The sequence below is a fragment of the Mesoplodon mirus genome (genome assembly GCF_964341445.2).
Source record: "Mesoplodon mirus genome assembly, chromosome: 7".
NCBI classification, from domain to species: domain Eukaryota; kingdom Metazoa; phylum Chordata; class Mammalia; order Artiodactyla; family Ziphiidae; genus Mesoplodon; species Mesoplodon mirus.
In genome coordinates this window covers 95887303-95902233 of record NC_138983.1, presented here as the reverse complement: position 1 = coordinate 95902233, position 14931 = coordinate 95887303, and the positions used below count along the sequence as shown (strand labels likewise).

The 14931-nt window shown below is 46.0% G+C and overlaps 1 protein-coding gene across 1 annotated transcript in view; it reads right to left on the bottom strand.

Annotated features, from left to right (window-relative positions):
• The window catches only part of LOC309808892 (forkhead-associated domain-containing protein 1-like), a gene marked incomplete at both ends in the record, with an annotated part of 97336 nt that overhangs the window by 17478 nt on the left and 64927 nt on the right, over window positions 1–14931 (bottom strand). The window contains 8 exons of the mRNA XM_082629464.1: window positions 2467–2629; window positions 3166–3386; window positions 3810–3905; window positions 6816–6940; window positions 7627–7750; window positions 9632–9733; window positions 13481–13585; window positions 14613–14702. Coding sequence (XP_082485590.1) covers window positions 2467–2629; window positions 3166–3386; window positions 3810–3905; window positions 6816–6940; window positions 7627–7750; window positions 9632–9733; window positions 13481–13585; window positions 14613–14702 — 1026 coding nt within the window. The remainder of the gene's footprint in view (window positions 1–2466; window positions 2630–3165; window positions 3387–3809; window positions 3906–6815; window positions 6941–7626; window positions 7751–9631; window positions 9734–13480; window positions 13586–14612; window positions 14703–14931) is intronic.

The window sequence follows — 14931 nt, the reverse complement described above, 5'->3', positions numbered from 1 at the left end:
GGGGCTGACACTTGCCAGCATCCCTTGCGGGTTGATGGGAGAGATGAAGCATGTGCGGTGTGGAGCAGGTGCCTGTCCCTTGGTAAGTCTTTCCCCCAGTTGTGAACTCCACGAATTTGAAAGCTTCTAGCTGTAGCTCTTCTGGGGACCCTGACACAGGTTCAGCTTGGCCATTTCAGACCCTTCTCTGCTGAGGGATGTCCAGCGCCAAACAGGCTGGCATGTCCCTTGCGTTGTGTGTGAATGATGCAGCCCAGGAATAATGCATGTGAAACCTCATTATGTAAATCCTCAGGTTTTCAGTACATGACAATGGCTTTTTTGGGGCCCTTCTCTGTCCCATTCTGTGGTCTGGTGTCTCTGCTTTGGGACCTAGTCTGCCAAGCCCTGGGGGCGGGGGTGGGCACCTTGGGGAGGGGTGAGCTCTCCAGAGGGCACATCAAAGGGAAAGTCACAACTCTGTCACTGGCCCAGCTCTCCCTGGCATTGCTTGGTGTGAAAGGAAACTGTCCTCTGCCTGAGGCAGCCCCATGTCACACACAGACTAAGGCCTGTGATGTTTAATTCAGAGCAGTGAGCACTGGAAACACTGCATCCAGGCTCCCTCAGAGCAGGACAGCCACTTTTCATTTCTGGGGCTCTAAGCCAGAGAGCCTGCTGTCTGGAAACCTATTGCCTGGAAGGTTCGCAGGATGGAGGGCAGGCTTCTGCAAAGAACTATCTGACCATCACCTCCTGGTTGAGGAGAAGGGCACCCTTCTATGACCTTGGCCTCCTTAGAGCTCATGCAGGCAACAAACACACACATACAAATACACACACATGCCAACCCACAGCACATACTCACATGTACACACATACACGCAAGCATGCGTGTACAAATACACAGCCCCAAGTCAGAAAGACTGGCGTACTATTCTGGCTACTCAGAAGAGGAAACCCAAATCTTTATTCTCAGAGAGCTTATTCCTCGGTGTATCCCTGGCACCTGGCAGAACAATGAAAATCAGAAGCGCCGCCTTTAAAAACACTCGGGCTGTTCACTCAACTAATTGTGGTCATCTTTTCAGGAGGCAGGGAAGTCAGATCATGATGCTGGACACCCTTAAGCTCAGTACAGTGCTGTGTGTCAATTATGTCTCAATAAAACTGGTAGAAAAAAGAGTTATCTGGATAGAAAGAACAAGATAAAATACACGAATTATCAAAAGTTAAAAAAATACAGACGAGCTAGACTATGAGTCTCAGAAAGCACTGTTCACAACAGCCAGGACATGGAAGCAGCCTAAATGTCGATGGAGGAGTGGATAAAGAAGATGTGGTACAAATATACAGTGGAATACTACTCAGCCATAAAAAAGAATGAAGTAATGCCATTTGCAGCAACATGGATGGACCTAGAGACTATCATACGATGTGAAGTAAGTCAGACAAAGACAAGTATCATATGATATCACTTATATGTGGAATCTAAAAAAAATGATACAAATGTGCTTATTTATAAAACAGAAACAGACTCACAGACTTTGAAAACAAACTTATGGTTACCAAAGTGGAAATGTGGTGGGGAGGGATAAATTAGGAGTTTGGGATTAACATATACACACTATTATATATAAAATATGTAATCAACAAGGACCTACTGTATAGCACAGGGAACTCTACTCAATATTCTGTAATAACTTATATGGGAAAAGAATCTGAAAAAGAATAGATATATGTGTATGTATAACTGAATCACTTTGCTGTACACCTGAAACTAACACAACACTGTAAATCAACTATACTCCAATATAAAATAAAAATTAACTTAAAAAAAAAAGAAAGTTTAAAAAAATAGAGGCAAGCTAGACTATGAGTCTCAGAGAGGTTAAGCTGACATATATATATAGAATCTAAAAAAAAAACAATGTTCTGATGAACCTAGGGGCAGGCCAGGAATAAAGACACAGATGTAGAGAATGGACTTGAGGACATGGGGAGGGGGAAGGGTAAGCTGGGACGAAGTGAGAGAGTGGCATGGACATATATACACTACCAAATGTAAAACAGATAGCTAGTGGGAAGCAGCCGCATGGCACAGGGAGAACAGCTCAGTGCTTTGCGACCATCTAGAGGGGTGGGATAAGGAGGGTGTGAGGGAGACACAAGAGGGAGGGATGTGAGGATATACGTATGCATATAGCTGATTCACTTTGTTATACAGCAGAAACGAACACCACACTGTAAAGCAATTATACTCCAATAAAGATGTTAAAAAAAAAAGCTGCCTGAAGCCACACAGTAAATGGCAGAACAAGAGTCTAAACCTAAGTCTGCCTAACGCTAAAGCTATTCTGCCACCTTCCTTTGCAATGAGCGAATGCATTCTGTGCTGCCTGGATCCCACTGGGACCTCAGTTGGCTGTTTCTAAAGGGAGCTGAGGGGCAGCCTCAGAGGCTCTGCTCCGAGCAGGGACCTCTCACCTTCTGCTGCCTGATCGCCCTGGTGACCCTCTTCTCCTGGTGCAGCCGCTCTTCCATGTGCGCCAGGGCCTCCTTCAGCGGCGCCTTTTCTTCGGCCTCTCTGAAGATGTCCTTCAGCTTTGCCACCTGTGACTGGTACATCTGAACCGACACTTTGCTCTGCCTGAGCACACAGGAGAGACAAAGTCTCTTTTCTCCTCAGCTTTCTCACTCACCACCAATGCTCCCGACCTGGGAGATCCTCAGAACACTTCCATATATGCTTGGCTTCGCGGTTTCCTTAGAAGTTGGGGGAAGGCTGAAGATGTGGGGACTAGAGGGCAGAATAAATAGCCCATTGGCTGTGGATGTGCAGCATGAAGGGGGCACAGGTTATGCTACCAGCCCCTCCCAATTTTCCAGAGAGGGTGGGGGAACGGATACCACTGAAAATACGATGGAATTACGAAAAGCACACACATGGTGAAACATCAGACACATTTATAAAAGGTGCACCTTATTCCTTAACAGTAGGGTACTTTAACTGCTGCTTTCTTGCCCAGAGACTTGGGTCCATCAGGCCCTGAGTCACCATCCCGCCTCCCCACTCCACACCCAGGCCTCTGTCCTCTTGTCCTGGTCCCTACGGGTCTGCAGCTGCACCGAGGTTTAGCCTGGAGAATGGAGGCCTGGGCCTTTTGCCGGGGACACGGGCCATACTTGAGCTGTTCAATGTCCTTCTCGTATCGTCTCAAAAGCTCCTCTTTCCTCTGCAGCTGGTTCTTGAGTAGGGTGATCTTATCAAACACCAGGTACAGGTCTCTTTGTCGAAGCTGGTGGACTCTCTCCCTCTCTTTTGGGGAGAGGTGTTTCATGGACACGTGACCTGACATATCTTTGATGTTCAGCATAGTCCCGAGGGTTTTGCTCATATCCAAGTACTACGAGAAAGCGTTTCACAGGTAAGAGGCCTGGCCCAAGACCGCTGGTGGCCACTTTGAGGAGGCAAACGTCTAATTCTGTTTCATTCATTTTCTGCAGTTGCAGAGAAGAAACACATGCTTTGCAAATGAGTGCATTTGGGGTTTTTAGTACGACTTTCATTTTCCCCCGCATCCATTTACACTATGCCTTTTTGAGAATTGGGGGGAGGGGTGGAGGGGGAATGACAACAGACATAAACATTCATTCTTACTACCCAGTCTTCCAAGGAATTGGGCTCTGCAATTTCCAGCCCATGCTGGGATAGGAGATGGGTCTCGTGGAGCTACTGTAACAACTAAAATGTATGTGGAGTTGATGTTTAAACTATCTGCAGGGCACGCAGGTTTGGACAGGAGGGGACTGATGCTGGGTATACCTACCAGCTTTTCACTAAGATCTAAAGCGTCAGCCACATCCATTTTCCTTAACTTCTCAGAGACCATGATGGACCCTGGGCTGGAAAGGCCATTTTGAGGCTGAAATAAAACAAAAGAAAAAAACTCAGTTGGCATTCCATTATGATTTTCTACATCCAGAAGAATAACCCAAAGAATAATGCAAGAACTGGAAAAAATAATTTGAGAGAGTTGATTTTTTATATCATCTTTATTGGAGTATAATTGCTATACAATGGTGTATGTTCGTTTCTGCTGTATCAAAAAGTGAATCACCTATACGTATCCATATATCCCCATATCCCCTGCCTCTTGCGTCTCCCTCCCACCCTCCCTATCCCACCCCTCTAGGTAGACACACAGCACCGACCTGCTCTCCCTGTGCGATGCAGCTGCTTCCCACGAGCTATCTATTTTACCTTTGGTAGCGTGTGTGTGTATATATGTCCACGCCAAGAGAGTTGGTTTTAAATCCAGTCTGACTCTGTGAACTGCTTTCTTTATGACTGTGTTCCTACCCCTTCAGAGCACGACTGCCTTTGAAATGATGCATCACTTGTGCCGTTCTTTGGCCACCGTCTCGTCTGTCTTCCCTTTAGGCCAGTGGTTCTCAACCGGGGGTGACTCTGGACACCCTACCCCCTCCAGGACATTTAGCAATGCCTGGACACATTTGTGGCTGTCATAATTGCTGGTGGCGTCTAGTGGGTAGAGGACAAGGATGCTGCTAAACACCCCACGATGCATAGGGCAGTCTCCCAAACAAAGAGTTACCTGGCTCAAAAAATCAGTACCGCTGATGTTGAGAGGACAAGCTCCAGAAAAATGGGGACCATGCGGCTTTTGCTCACTATCTCCCTCCTTGTGCCCAGCATGGCACCTGGCAACGAGTGGTGCATAGTGGGCATGTTTGTTGAATGAACGAATGAAGGTTAAGTGGAAAATAGCCTCCCTCCTTTTTATTAAAGGAATCTCATTTCTGTGCAGCAGAAACCATACCCTCACAAAATTTGGCCCAACCTTCTCCTAGCTCTGGAACCTGGTGGGTGGGCATCCCTTCAGAACCTTTCCAGAGACAATGCAGATAGTGTTTGCAGCTGCATCTCCCTAAGACCCCAACCAGCCAGCTGGCTGTTGGAAGCCCAACTGACTGCATGGAAAGGCCACCAGACTGAATAGGGGACCTGATCTGAACGACCACAAATAACCATAAGACTCCTTAAAAAATAAATTGGCTTTTAATGCTTGCCATGAGCATCTCTTAGCCCTAGCATTTGTTGGCACTACCCTGAAAACCTCTGAGATTTTAAAAAAAACAACTACAAAAATATAAAGGCCCCCAAGTGACTGTGATAGACAAGAGTGGACATATTTGTCTATGTATCTATGGAGATGAGAATAAAAGAGGGTATCTGAAGATGAGAATAAACCGGGCAGATCTGCTGCAAAAAGAACCTGAGATGCTGCTCAGTGTCTTCAGCTACCCTGAGCTGCATCCTCTGTACCTCTCCAGACGCCCCCTCTTTTCCTGAGGGGAGGGTCACTAAGGAAGAGCCTGGGCTACAGGATCCAAGCACGCAGTCCCCACCCGGTCTCTGCAGGCTAGCAGACACACCACCAGGGACACACCCCTGGTGTGTCTTCAATCATTATTCTGTGACCTTGGGTGAGGTACTTGACCTCCTGAAGCCTTACTTTTTCTTATCTGTTAAATGGGGACAATAATAGTAACTATGACACAAGGCTGCTACGATGGTTCAATGACATAAGGCATGGAGCCGGCTGAGCTCAACGCCTGGCACACAGTAAGCAGTTCACAGATGTCAGCTATTCTTCCTCCTGCTCTTTCGTTTAATTACTGCCAACCTTGGAGGATTGAGAGTTAGGAGGTTTCCTGCTCTGTGGTGTCAGTGGTGGGATGAGGGCTTGTTGCCAAGGGGAAGGTCAATCTTGGAAGCAGGACCATCAGGACATGAGATCCAGCTGAGCTCCCCACCTGGAGATGGGCCCTCCACTCCCAGCCTCAGAGAAGGAAGGTTCGATTTTATCAGGAAAACCAACACATTTCTGAAGACTCACATCTCTAGACGTGTGAGCAAATGTCTAGAAAAATTGTAGGAGAAAATGCTGGTACAGAGAGGATGGCTTTATTATGTTTTCCAAAAGCTGGTTTAGACCAGCTGCCGCAGCAAGCCACGCTGATCAGAGCTGTCCATTGTCATGTGTCAATCAAACACCCGATCAAACATCCATTTAGGATACAGGGCACCTTCAACCTAACAATCAAATTACTTCTGAAAATCCTGGAAAACACAAACTATGCTCCCTAAGAAAGGAAGGTTTTCTTGGATAATACTCTTTAAAAACTGTTTGACAATAATAACTATCATCTATTAAAGTGCTCGCTATGAGCTAGGCACTGGGATAAGCACTTTACATAATGATCTCCTTTAATTTTTCCATCATCATTTTACAGCTGGGAAATTGAAGTCCCAGAAAGGTTAGGAGGCTGCCCAAGGTCACAGAGCTTGCAGAGCTGGGATTAGGACACAGGTCTCTGATTCTAGAACTTGTGTCTTCTTAATCATCATGGCTCCCTTCTGCTGCCCTTTATGTGTTCATGTTTTTCAGTTTATAGCAAAAAGCAAATGTTAGGCAAGCTCATGGCATAATGTTGTACATTAGCTTGTTGAATCTTTTCTGCAGAATACAACATGTGATGTGAAAAGGAGGGCCCAGAGATTGTCCGGGCCAGCATCAGTGCAATGTTATATCATGCTGTACACGATGGGAAGCCGCCTTTCTATTCAAACATTGGATCACTGGTACGGCCAGGCACCAACCAGTCCATACAGGTGTTAGCCCATCAGGGAGGACCTGGCCTCGAACCAATGATGTATACAGTGGTGCCAGGGCACACGGCTCGTGTCTGTCCTCATGCCCACCCTCCCCACGTGTCAGTCAATGCAGAGACAAAGTTTCTTTGGTTACCGTTCGGATCTCTACTCTTGAAAAAGTTGGCAAGTCAGGTTTTGCATCCAATATTTTCCGAACATTTTTTTCCATCCCGAGGGTCTTTAAGTCTAGAAATGATTCATCCATGTGGTCCTTGTGATCTATAAAAGAAATAATTTACACTCAAAAGAAAGGCTCAGGAAGAAGTTACTGCATGTAAAAGTCACAGCTGCTATTTACTGGACACTTACCCCAGGCCAGTACTAATGAGCTCACCATCCTCCCTTGGCAGGTGAGGCATCGAGGCCCAGAGAGGTGACATGACTTGTCCAAGGCCACACAGCTCATATGAGGCTGCAGCCTCCCAGGGCGGGGGCACTGAGGGGGAACCTTCGGCCACAGGTGTGAGGATGGACTTGAACCCAGGCTTCTGTGTCCTAGCCCAGGGCTCCACCCAGCAGCAAGCTTGGTTTCTTGAAAGCCCTATTCCCTCTAAACAGGGTATTTATCCTGGGAAGTTCCCCAAGGTTGGTCCTTGCACAGCATGCGTCTATGAAAAAGTTTCCACTGGGCCACAGTGAAATAAGAAAAAGAAGGACAAGGTTCTGAGTTTTTCATGAAATCCTGTTTATTTAATATCAAGGCCTGCTCTTGACTCTGAGCTCATGCCTACACATCTATTTTTTTTCCTGCCCATCTTTTTTTTATAACTATGTTTTTTTAGTTATGAAATGATGGGGATAGAAGATGGTGGTCCTGGCAAATTGGTTAGTCCCTAAAGTGAACCCTCAAGTCTGGGGCCCATGGTTCTCAGCACAGAGGGATGACTAAGCAGGAGGAAACTTACTTGACAAGCTGGCCTTCTCAAGTTCTTTAATTCGCGCACGAAGCTCAGATAAGGCCTTTTTCTGACACTGAATGACTTCCTCATGTCGGGACCCTTTGCACTTGGCTCCTAGATCACTGAAGGACTGCTCCTGTGGCCAGAATGGTGAGGACAGCAGCTTTATCAGTGATCACAATCTCACTCTCTTGTATTTGAAGAAACATGAACAAATCATGGATTAGCAGAAACCCTGTCACTTACTTAGTACCTTGGAAAATATCATTACAGGGCTTCAGCAGAGAAGGAATTTAAAAATTTCATTTCGAATACAAAGTCACATCTAGGAAGATTTCCAACTTTCCTACCTACTTAGCATCATTATAAATAAGAGATCCCCGCTATGTTCCCTCCCCATGTTTTATTTCTTTTTTTCTTCTAATGTTCTTCTAAGCTTGGGTTTCCACTTGTTGTCATTCTGGTCTCATCTCTGAACAATCACATCAAATTTGCTCCTGGAGGGGCTTTTTTTTTTTGCCTGCACCATGAGGCATGCGGGATCTTAGTTCCCTGACCGGGGATCGAAACCGCGCCCCCTGCAGCGGAAGCACAGAGTCTTAATAACTGGAACACCAGGGAAGTCCCTGGAGGGGCTTTTATTTATTTATTTTTTTTTTGCGTTACGTGGGCCTCTCACTCTTGTGGCCTCTCCGGTTGCGGAGCACAGGCTCCGGACACGCAGGCTCAGTGGCCATGGCTCACAGGCCCAGCTGCTCCGCGGCATGTGGGATCCTCCCGGACCGAGGCATGAACCGGTGTCCCCTGCATCGGCAGGCAGACTCTCAACGCACTGCGCCACCAGGGAAGCCCCAGGTGGTTCTTATCGGCCAACTTGGGGAAAACCTTCTTCTCAGACTTTGTGGCTGAAAATGTAGTCTGCAGAGCTGTGCTATCGGTACCAGCTGGGAGCTGTTCAGAAATGCAGAATCCCAGGCTCCCCCCACCCGAGACCTGCTGAGTCACAATCTGCATTTCAACAACATCCCCATATGATCCGTGGACACCTTTGAGTTGAGAGGTGCCACTGTAAAGTATCCTCTAATTGGCTGGTTTCTGGAAAAGTAAGTAGCAGTTTTGGCCATGTGTTTCCCCTGATATGCATGAAGAGAAAGACTGAAATACTATTGGTTGGTCTTGCACACACTTAGACACAAACCAGGAGCCGCAGTAACGACTGGGATTTGTATCAATAAAATCAGCTGCGGTATATAAACAAAGTACCATTTCTAGACATTTCAATAACCTTGCCTCTTCAAGTTGATCTTCAAGTTGATCTCTGAGTTTTAGGATTCAAGCTTCATGTTAATTCCTCCTACATCATTCACCCTCTTTAATTAATTTAGTTCCCAACAAGGAGTTGCTGAGATTCCTCCATCTAAGTACATGCCCTCTGTTTCTCATAGGAAAGCCCATTTCATCAGTTTCCAGTAGTAAAGAGAAGGACGGGGACCACCTTACCGATTCCTCTGCCATTAGCCGCTTGACTCTGGCTTTCAGCTTCTCCTCTTGCTGCGGTCTTTCCTCGGTCAGCTTCTCCTTCTCTGCCAGATGCTGCTGTAACTCTTCTTGCAGCAAATACTGCTGAGTTTCCCGAGAACTGTTGATCTTCATCTGAAATGAGGGGAAGGGGAACTGCAGCTGATGGGGGACAGGACTAATGCAGGAGTCATTTCCACTACCTTTGGGGGCGGGACAAAGGTTCACTAAACTTTCTTCAAAACACAGAAAAATGATGCTTAGCTTAGTAACTAATAGCGAAGTAGTAGAGCATCGTGGTTAAAAGCTCAGACTCTAGATCTAGATAGAATCTCAGCTCTAGTTCTTTCTAGACACTTCTTCGTATAGAAAATAAGTGGGTGAACTAAGGCAGGCCGTCTTCCTCCTCATTCATCCCTGCCGGCCGCTTGGGTGCGGGATTCCGTGGAGAGCATGGGCCCGTGAAGGGGCTCTGCAGCACGCCTACCTGACCTACTGCCCTTTCCAAATTGGCTTTAATGAGGTTTGCTCTGTTCCTCATTTCTTTCAGCTGAAGCAATTTCCTTCTGGAATCCTGCCGAAGCTTCTCTTCAACCTGAAAGGATGATGAAACCGAGGGCTTGCTGCTAATGTGATCATCATGCCCTCTGGGGAAACTCTTCTGGGGGGGCTAATGGCAGTGGGGGAGTCCCTGAGGGGTAGGGACAGCTGCAGCCCAGCAGCAGGGGTCACAGGCATGCACAGGGTGGAGGCAAACTCACAGGGAGTTGCCCCCTATGGGAAAGGGCCGAGCTCTGCACCCGGGGCTCAACTATGTTCTACCGCACACTCCCATCCCAGCTCGGTCCCTAACCAGCCGTACGACACTCGGAAAGTTACTTCACTGCTCCGTGACTCAGTGTCCTCATCCGTCAAATGGGGATGATGATACTAGTATCACTGCATAGAGTTATTGTGGGGATTCAATGTTTGGAATAGTGCTTAAGGGCTCTGTGAGAGTGTTAAGTACCGTTGTAACCTATGAAAGGTGGACGGGAATGTCCGCCGTACAGTCTCGTTCTAATAACTCGTGATGGGTACTTGGAAATGTTATGATTGGGTTTATTATCATAACTGTTTGTCGTTACCACTTTGAGCACACTCACTGGTGGTAACCTCTCTGGAGGCTTGCCAAAGCAATGTCTATTAAGAACTGCAGCCTGCCAAGGAAGGCCTTTAAAGTGGAGAAGCTTGCCTACTTTTCCCCCCTTGCTTGGGTAACAGTCAACACACGGTAAGCTTGGGCGTGCTCCACGCTACCCTTGGCTGGCCAGTGTAGGCCTCACAGCTGCTCAGTTCTTGGATGCACCTGCTGAGCCCTGGGCCCTGGCACTAACAGGAAATGAGGCAAACTCTCGTAAATAAATGGAAAGTTTTTGTGCTGAAACAAATTCACAGGCTGTGTTTTTAGGGATCTGAAGAGGGGGATCACAGGGATGTAATAAAAGACCCAGAAAAGCCCTTAAGAGCTTTCTTCTGAGTAGTGTGGTCCAGTGGAAGAGCCTCTACCCAGCTCCGTTACCTTGGAAAAGTCATCTAAGCTCTCTGGGCCTTAGTTTTCTCCCAGGTCTAAACATGCTCTGACTTCTATGTCAGCAGCCTTTTTCATATGCTGCAAAAGCCAAGTCCAGCCTTGGACTCTGCCCTTATCTGTGCTCTGCATGAACAGCCCCCGTTCCCGTCCCCAAGCCTCAGAGTCACCTTCAACAGCCGCCCTGCTCCCTCTCTCACACTCGGGGGTCTCATGCCTGTCCTCCAACCCCTCTCACATGCAAGCTGGACTGTGACAAGTGGCCTCCTCGCCTCGAGTTTAGTTTCTTCCAGTGCAATCTTAACGGTACTGTGAGAGTTACCCAGCTGTAAGGCAGCTCTGTCCAACAGAACTTTCTGCAATGATACAGGTACTCTGAGCGAGGCTGTGTTGTCTAATATGGCAGCCACCAGGCACATCTGGGGATCGAGCACTCGAAATGGGGATGGTGTGACGGAGGAACTGAACTAAAAATTTTAGTTAATTTTCATTAATTTCAGTGTAAACAGTAGCATGTGGCTGTTTGCTACGCCAGGGTCACTGAAGTCAGACGAACCTGGAGTCAGACAAAACCGACTGTGCCATTGGGCTAGTTACTTTACTAGTAACTAGTAGCCTTGACTTTCTCATCTGTAAAATGGAGAGGATGATTTCTAGATCACAGCGCTGTTGTGAAGATGAAGAGATGAAATGTTCAAGGTAACTCCTAGTACGTGAGAAATTGTAACTACCATTTTCACCCTGATTACTGTCCACGAATGTCATTGCATCAGTCACTTGTTCAGAAGCCTTAGTAGCTCCCCACTGCCTGTGTGGTACAGAGCTCAAGCACCTGAACTAAGGCAAAACACCAAGCCAGGGATTCAAGAAGCCCCTACGAACTCAACGAGGTAAATAAAACTGAATCCACACCTAGATAAACCATAATAAAACTGCTGGAAATCAAGGGAAAAGACAATCTTAAAAGCAACCGGAGAAAAAGACAGATTATGCAAAGGTACAACAGTTAGGCTTACAGATGACTTCTAAATAGAAATAATAGGAGCCACAAGACAATAGTGACATATCTAATGCTGTATCTAATGTGCTGAAAGAAAAGAATTGCCATTGTAGAATTCAATACGCAGTCAAATGTGTTTTAAGAGTGAAGGTTAAATATACATCTCCAGACAGACACACAGGCACATTTGAGAATTTGTCATCAGCAGAGCCACAATGAGGGAAAACATTAAAGGGTATTCTTCAGACACAAGAAAAATGAACCCAGGTAGGTGATCAGAGATGCAGAAAAGACAAGCAACAGTAAGGGTAATGTGTGGATATGATACTGACTATAGCAAAACACTAATAATGTCTTGTGGGGTTTTAAGTATCAAGAGGAGTTTAGAAAATGACAGCAATGGCTTATAAATCTGGAGGGGGTAAGTGAAGTTAAGGTGTTTGAAACTCATTGCACTGTCAAGGAGAAGGGCATAATTATCAACTACTATTGCCTCTTGGTAAGTTAAGAATGCAGGGCTTCCCTGGTGGTGCAGTGGTGGAGAGTCCGCCTGCCGATGCAGGGGACATGGGTTCGTGTTCCGGTCCGGAAGGATCCCACATGCCACGGAGCGGCTGGGCCCGTGAGCCATGGCCGCTGAGCCTGTGCATCCGGAGCCTGTGCTCCACTACGGGAGAGGCCACAACAGTGAGAGGCCCGCGTACCGCAAAAAAAAAAAAAAAAAAAAAAAAAGAATGCATATTGTAGTCTTCAGGATGACTACTAAGAGAATAGTAGAAGAGTGAAAAACTTAATTAATGTGTGATTTTGGTGAGTCAAGGATGAATGCTATTGTATTACTATTACTAAGAGAATAGTAAAAAAGTGAAATATTTCCAAGCTAATAGAGGGGGAAAGTGGAATAAGAGAAAACCATCCACTCAGAAGGAGGCAAGAAAGGAGAGAAAAAGGAACATACCACAGATGGTACATCTGGTATTGAGCAAGAAGGTAGATTTAAACCCCAGTACACGAGTAATTACATAATATAAATGGACTAAAAGTCAAAGATTGTCAAACTGGATTTTGTAAAAATGATACGCTATCTGAAGGCATATGTCTAAACCTTAAGACAAAAATTGACAGAGAACATATGAAAAAGATATGGTATGAAAACTCTAACAAACAGAAAGCCAGTGGTGAAGCTAAATGACAAAGGAGACATTAAGGGAGAAACACTACTAGAGATGAAAAGGGATATTTCATGATGATCTAAAGTTTTGCTCTACAGGAAGTATTAGGATTCTAAATTTATATGCACCTAGTAACACAGCCTCAAAATATATAAAGCAAAAATCGTTCATATTAAAAGAAGAAACACACAAATGACAAACATGTTGAGATTTTTAAAAACATTCTCAATGATGGAACAAAAAGACAAAAAAAAATCAATATGAGAATTTAAGTTGGATCAACATCATTGGCAAACTTGATTTAATGGATCAATTCTTTCTTAGATAATTTCACAATTAAGATCTGAAGGCAGTCTAGGGTTGTGGTTACACACAGGAGCTTTGGAGTCAGGCAGACCTGGATTCAAGTTCTGCCACAACTACTTTATGCAAGTGAACTTGGATAACTTCCTTCACCTCTGTGAGCCCCAGTTTTCCCGACTGTAAAGTGGGGTTAATACCAGTATAGACCGCATGGGGTCATTGTGAGGATGAACAGAGATGATGCAGGTGGAGTGCTGGCCACAGAGTGGTTCCCAGGCCGACCTGTCCCTGCCATACCTTGCTCTTTTCCCACAGCGTCATAGAGATCAGGCTCTGCTCGGTACTGCTCATTTTCAGCTCCACCCTGAGCTTCCTCATTTCTTTTTCCATGTCATGGATTTGCTGAAAGAGTTCCAACAACAGGGAAGTCAACTTCACAACTCATTTCATCCGGTTCATTAAGGCAGAAACCTAGTCTGGGATTCGCTTAACTCCTTCCCTTGGGGGACAATTCCACGTATTTGAGGCAAAGTAGACTTTCTTTCAACGGATGCAATGAAAGGGCTGGGTGAGGGAAAATTTGAGTTTCTTTTGAAGATCAGCATGGATCCTGGATTAAACAGTACAAGATACCTATCCACTCATTAGAGTCTCTTTCCTTGGGGCACATTTTTGAGTTCAATCAAAATAAGGGCTGTTTGGAAGACACAATGGGCACAGTTTAGAAGAAAAGAACAATGACATTTTTCTTTTTTCTCATTTGAGGCAGAGAAGTGTGCTCCTGACAGAGAGAAGAACACATGTCTCCTGCTCCCGTCCCAGGCACCGTCCTTCCCAACGGATGGAAAACGTATGCCTGGTGATGTGCACGAGGGTTCGGGCCGGTACAGGGGGTGAACATTTACATTGAGTGGTCATCTTCTCATTGTATTCATTTTTATGTTCACCTTCCATACAAGGCCAGTGATACATTTGCTTTTTATTTTGTTTTTATGAATTGTTGTAAAATTGAATGTATTTAAGTAAAAATACTTCAAGAAGAGTTGTGTTAATAACAGTGCTCAGGGCCGTGATAAAACTTGTGACAGTGGATCATGAAAGTCTGGGCATCACAAGTCCAGGGGTAGGGACCACGGTGAATTTCTAGCAGCATATGGTGGCCACCTCCCATCCCTTTCCCCAGGGGAAACCTGATGAGGGGCCTTGAGCCAACTGCCCAGAAAATCTGGGGAGAGTGTGTTTTCCATGGTCTTTTCACCCATCTCTTTGAGGCCAGCAAATCAAAGAATTAGGAGACTACATTAACAGACAAACACCCAGAAAGCCCCAGAGCTTGTGCTAGCTAATGGGCCAAGGAACCCCTCCAAAACCCTCAAGGCCACAATCTAGGCTTTCAGTGGACACCTAGGGGTCAGGAGGTTCAACGCACGGTTTTGCAGAGTTTTAACTCTTTCTCTTGGGCTTCCCAGTTCTCCTTCTGGGCATCTTCCTTCTGTAACTCTTCTTTCAGCACTGAGCACTGTGGAGAAAAAGGACAAGGCCACGGGGGCTTGGCTGGGGGTCCCAAGTACCTGTGTTCATGCCCAGGAGTGTTTCCTGTTGTATAACCCAATCACACCTCTGAATTCTGAGAGGCGAGACCATTTGTGTGATGGGAGCATGGGATCCTGCAGTCCTTCCCAGTTCACCCCTCTCCTGAGTTCTGAGGAATAGAGCATCTAAGTTCCTCTTCAAAAGCCAGCAAACTT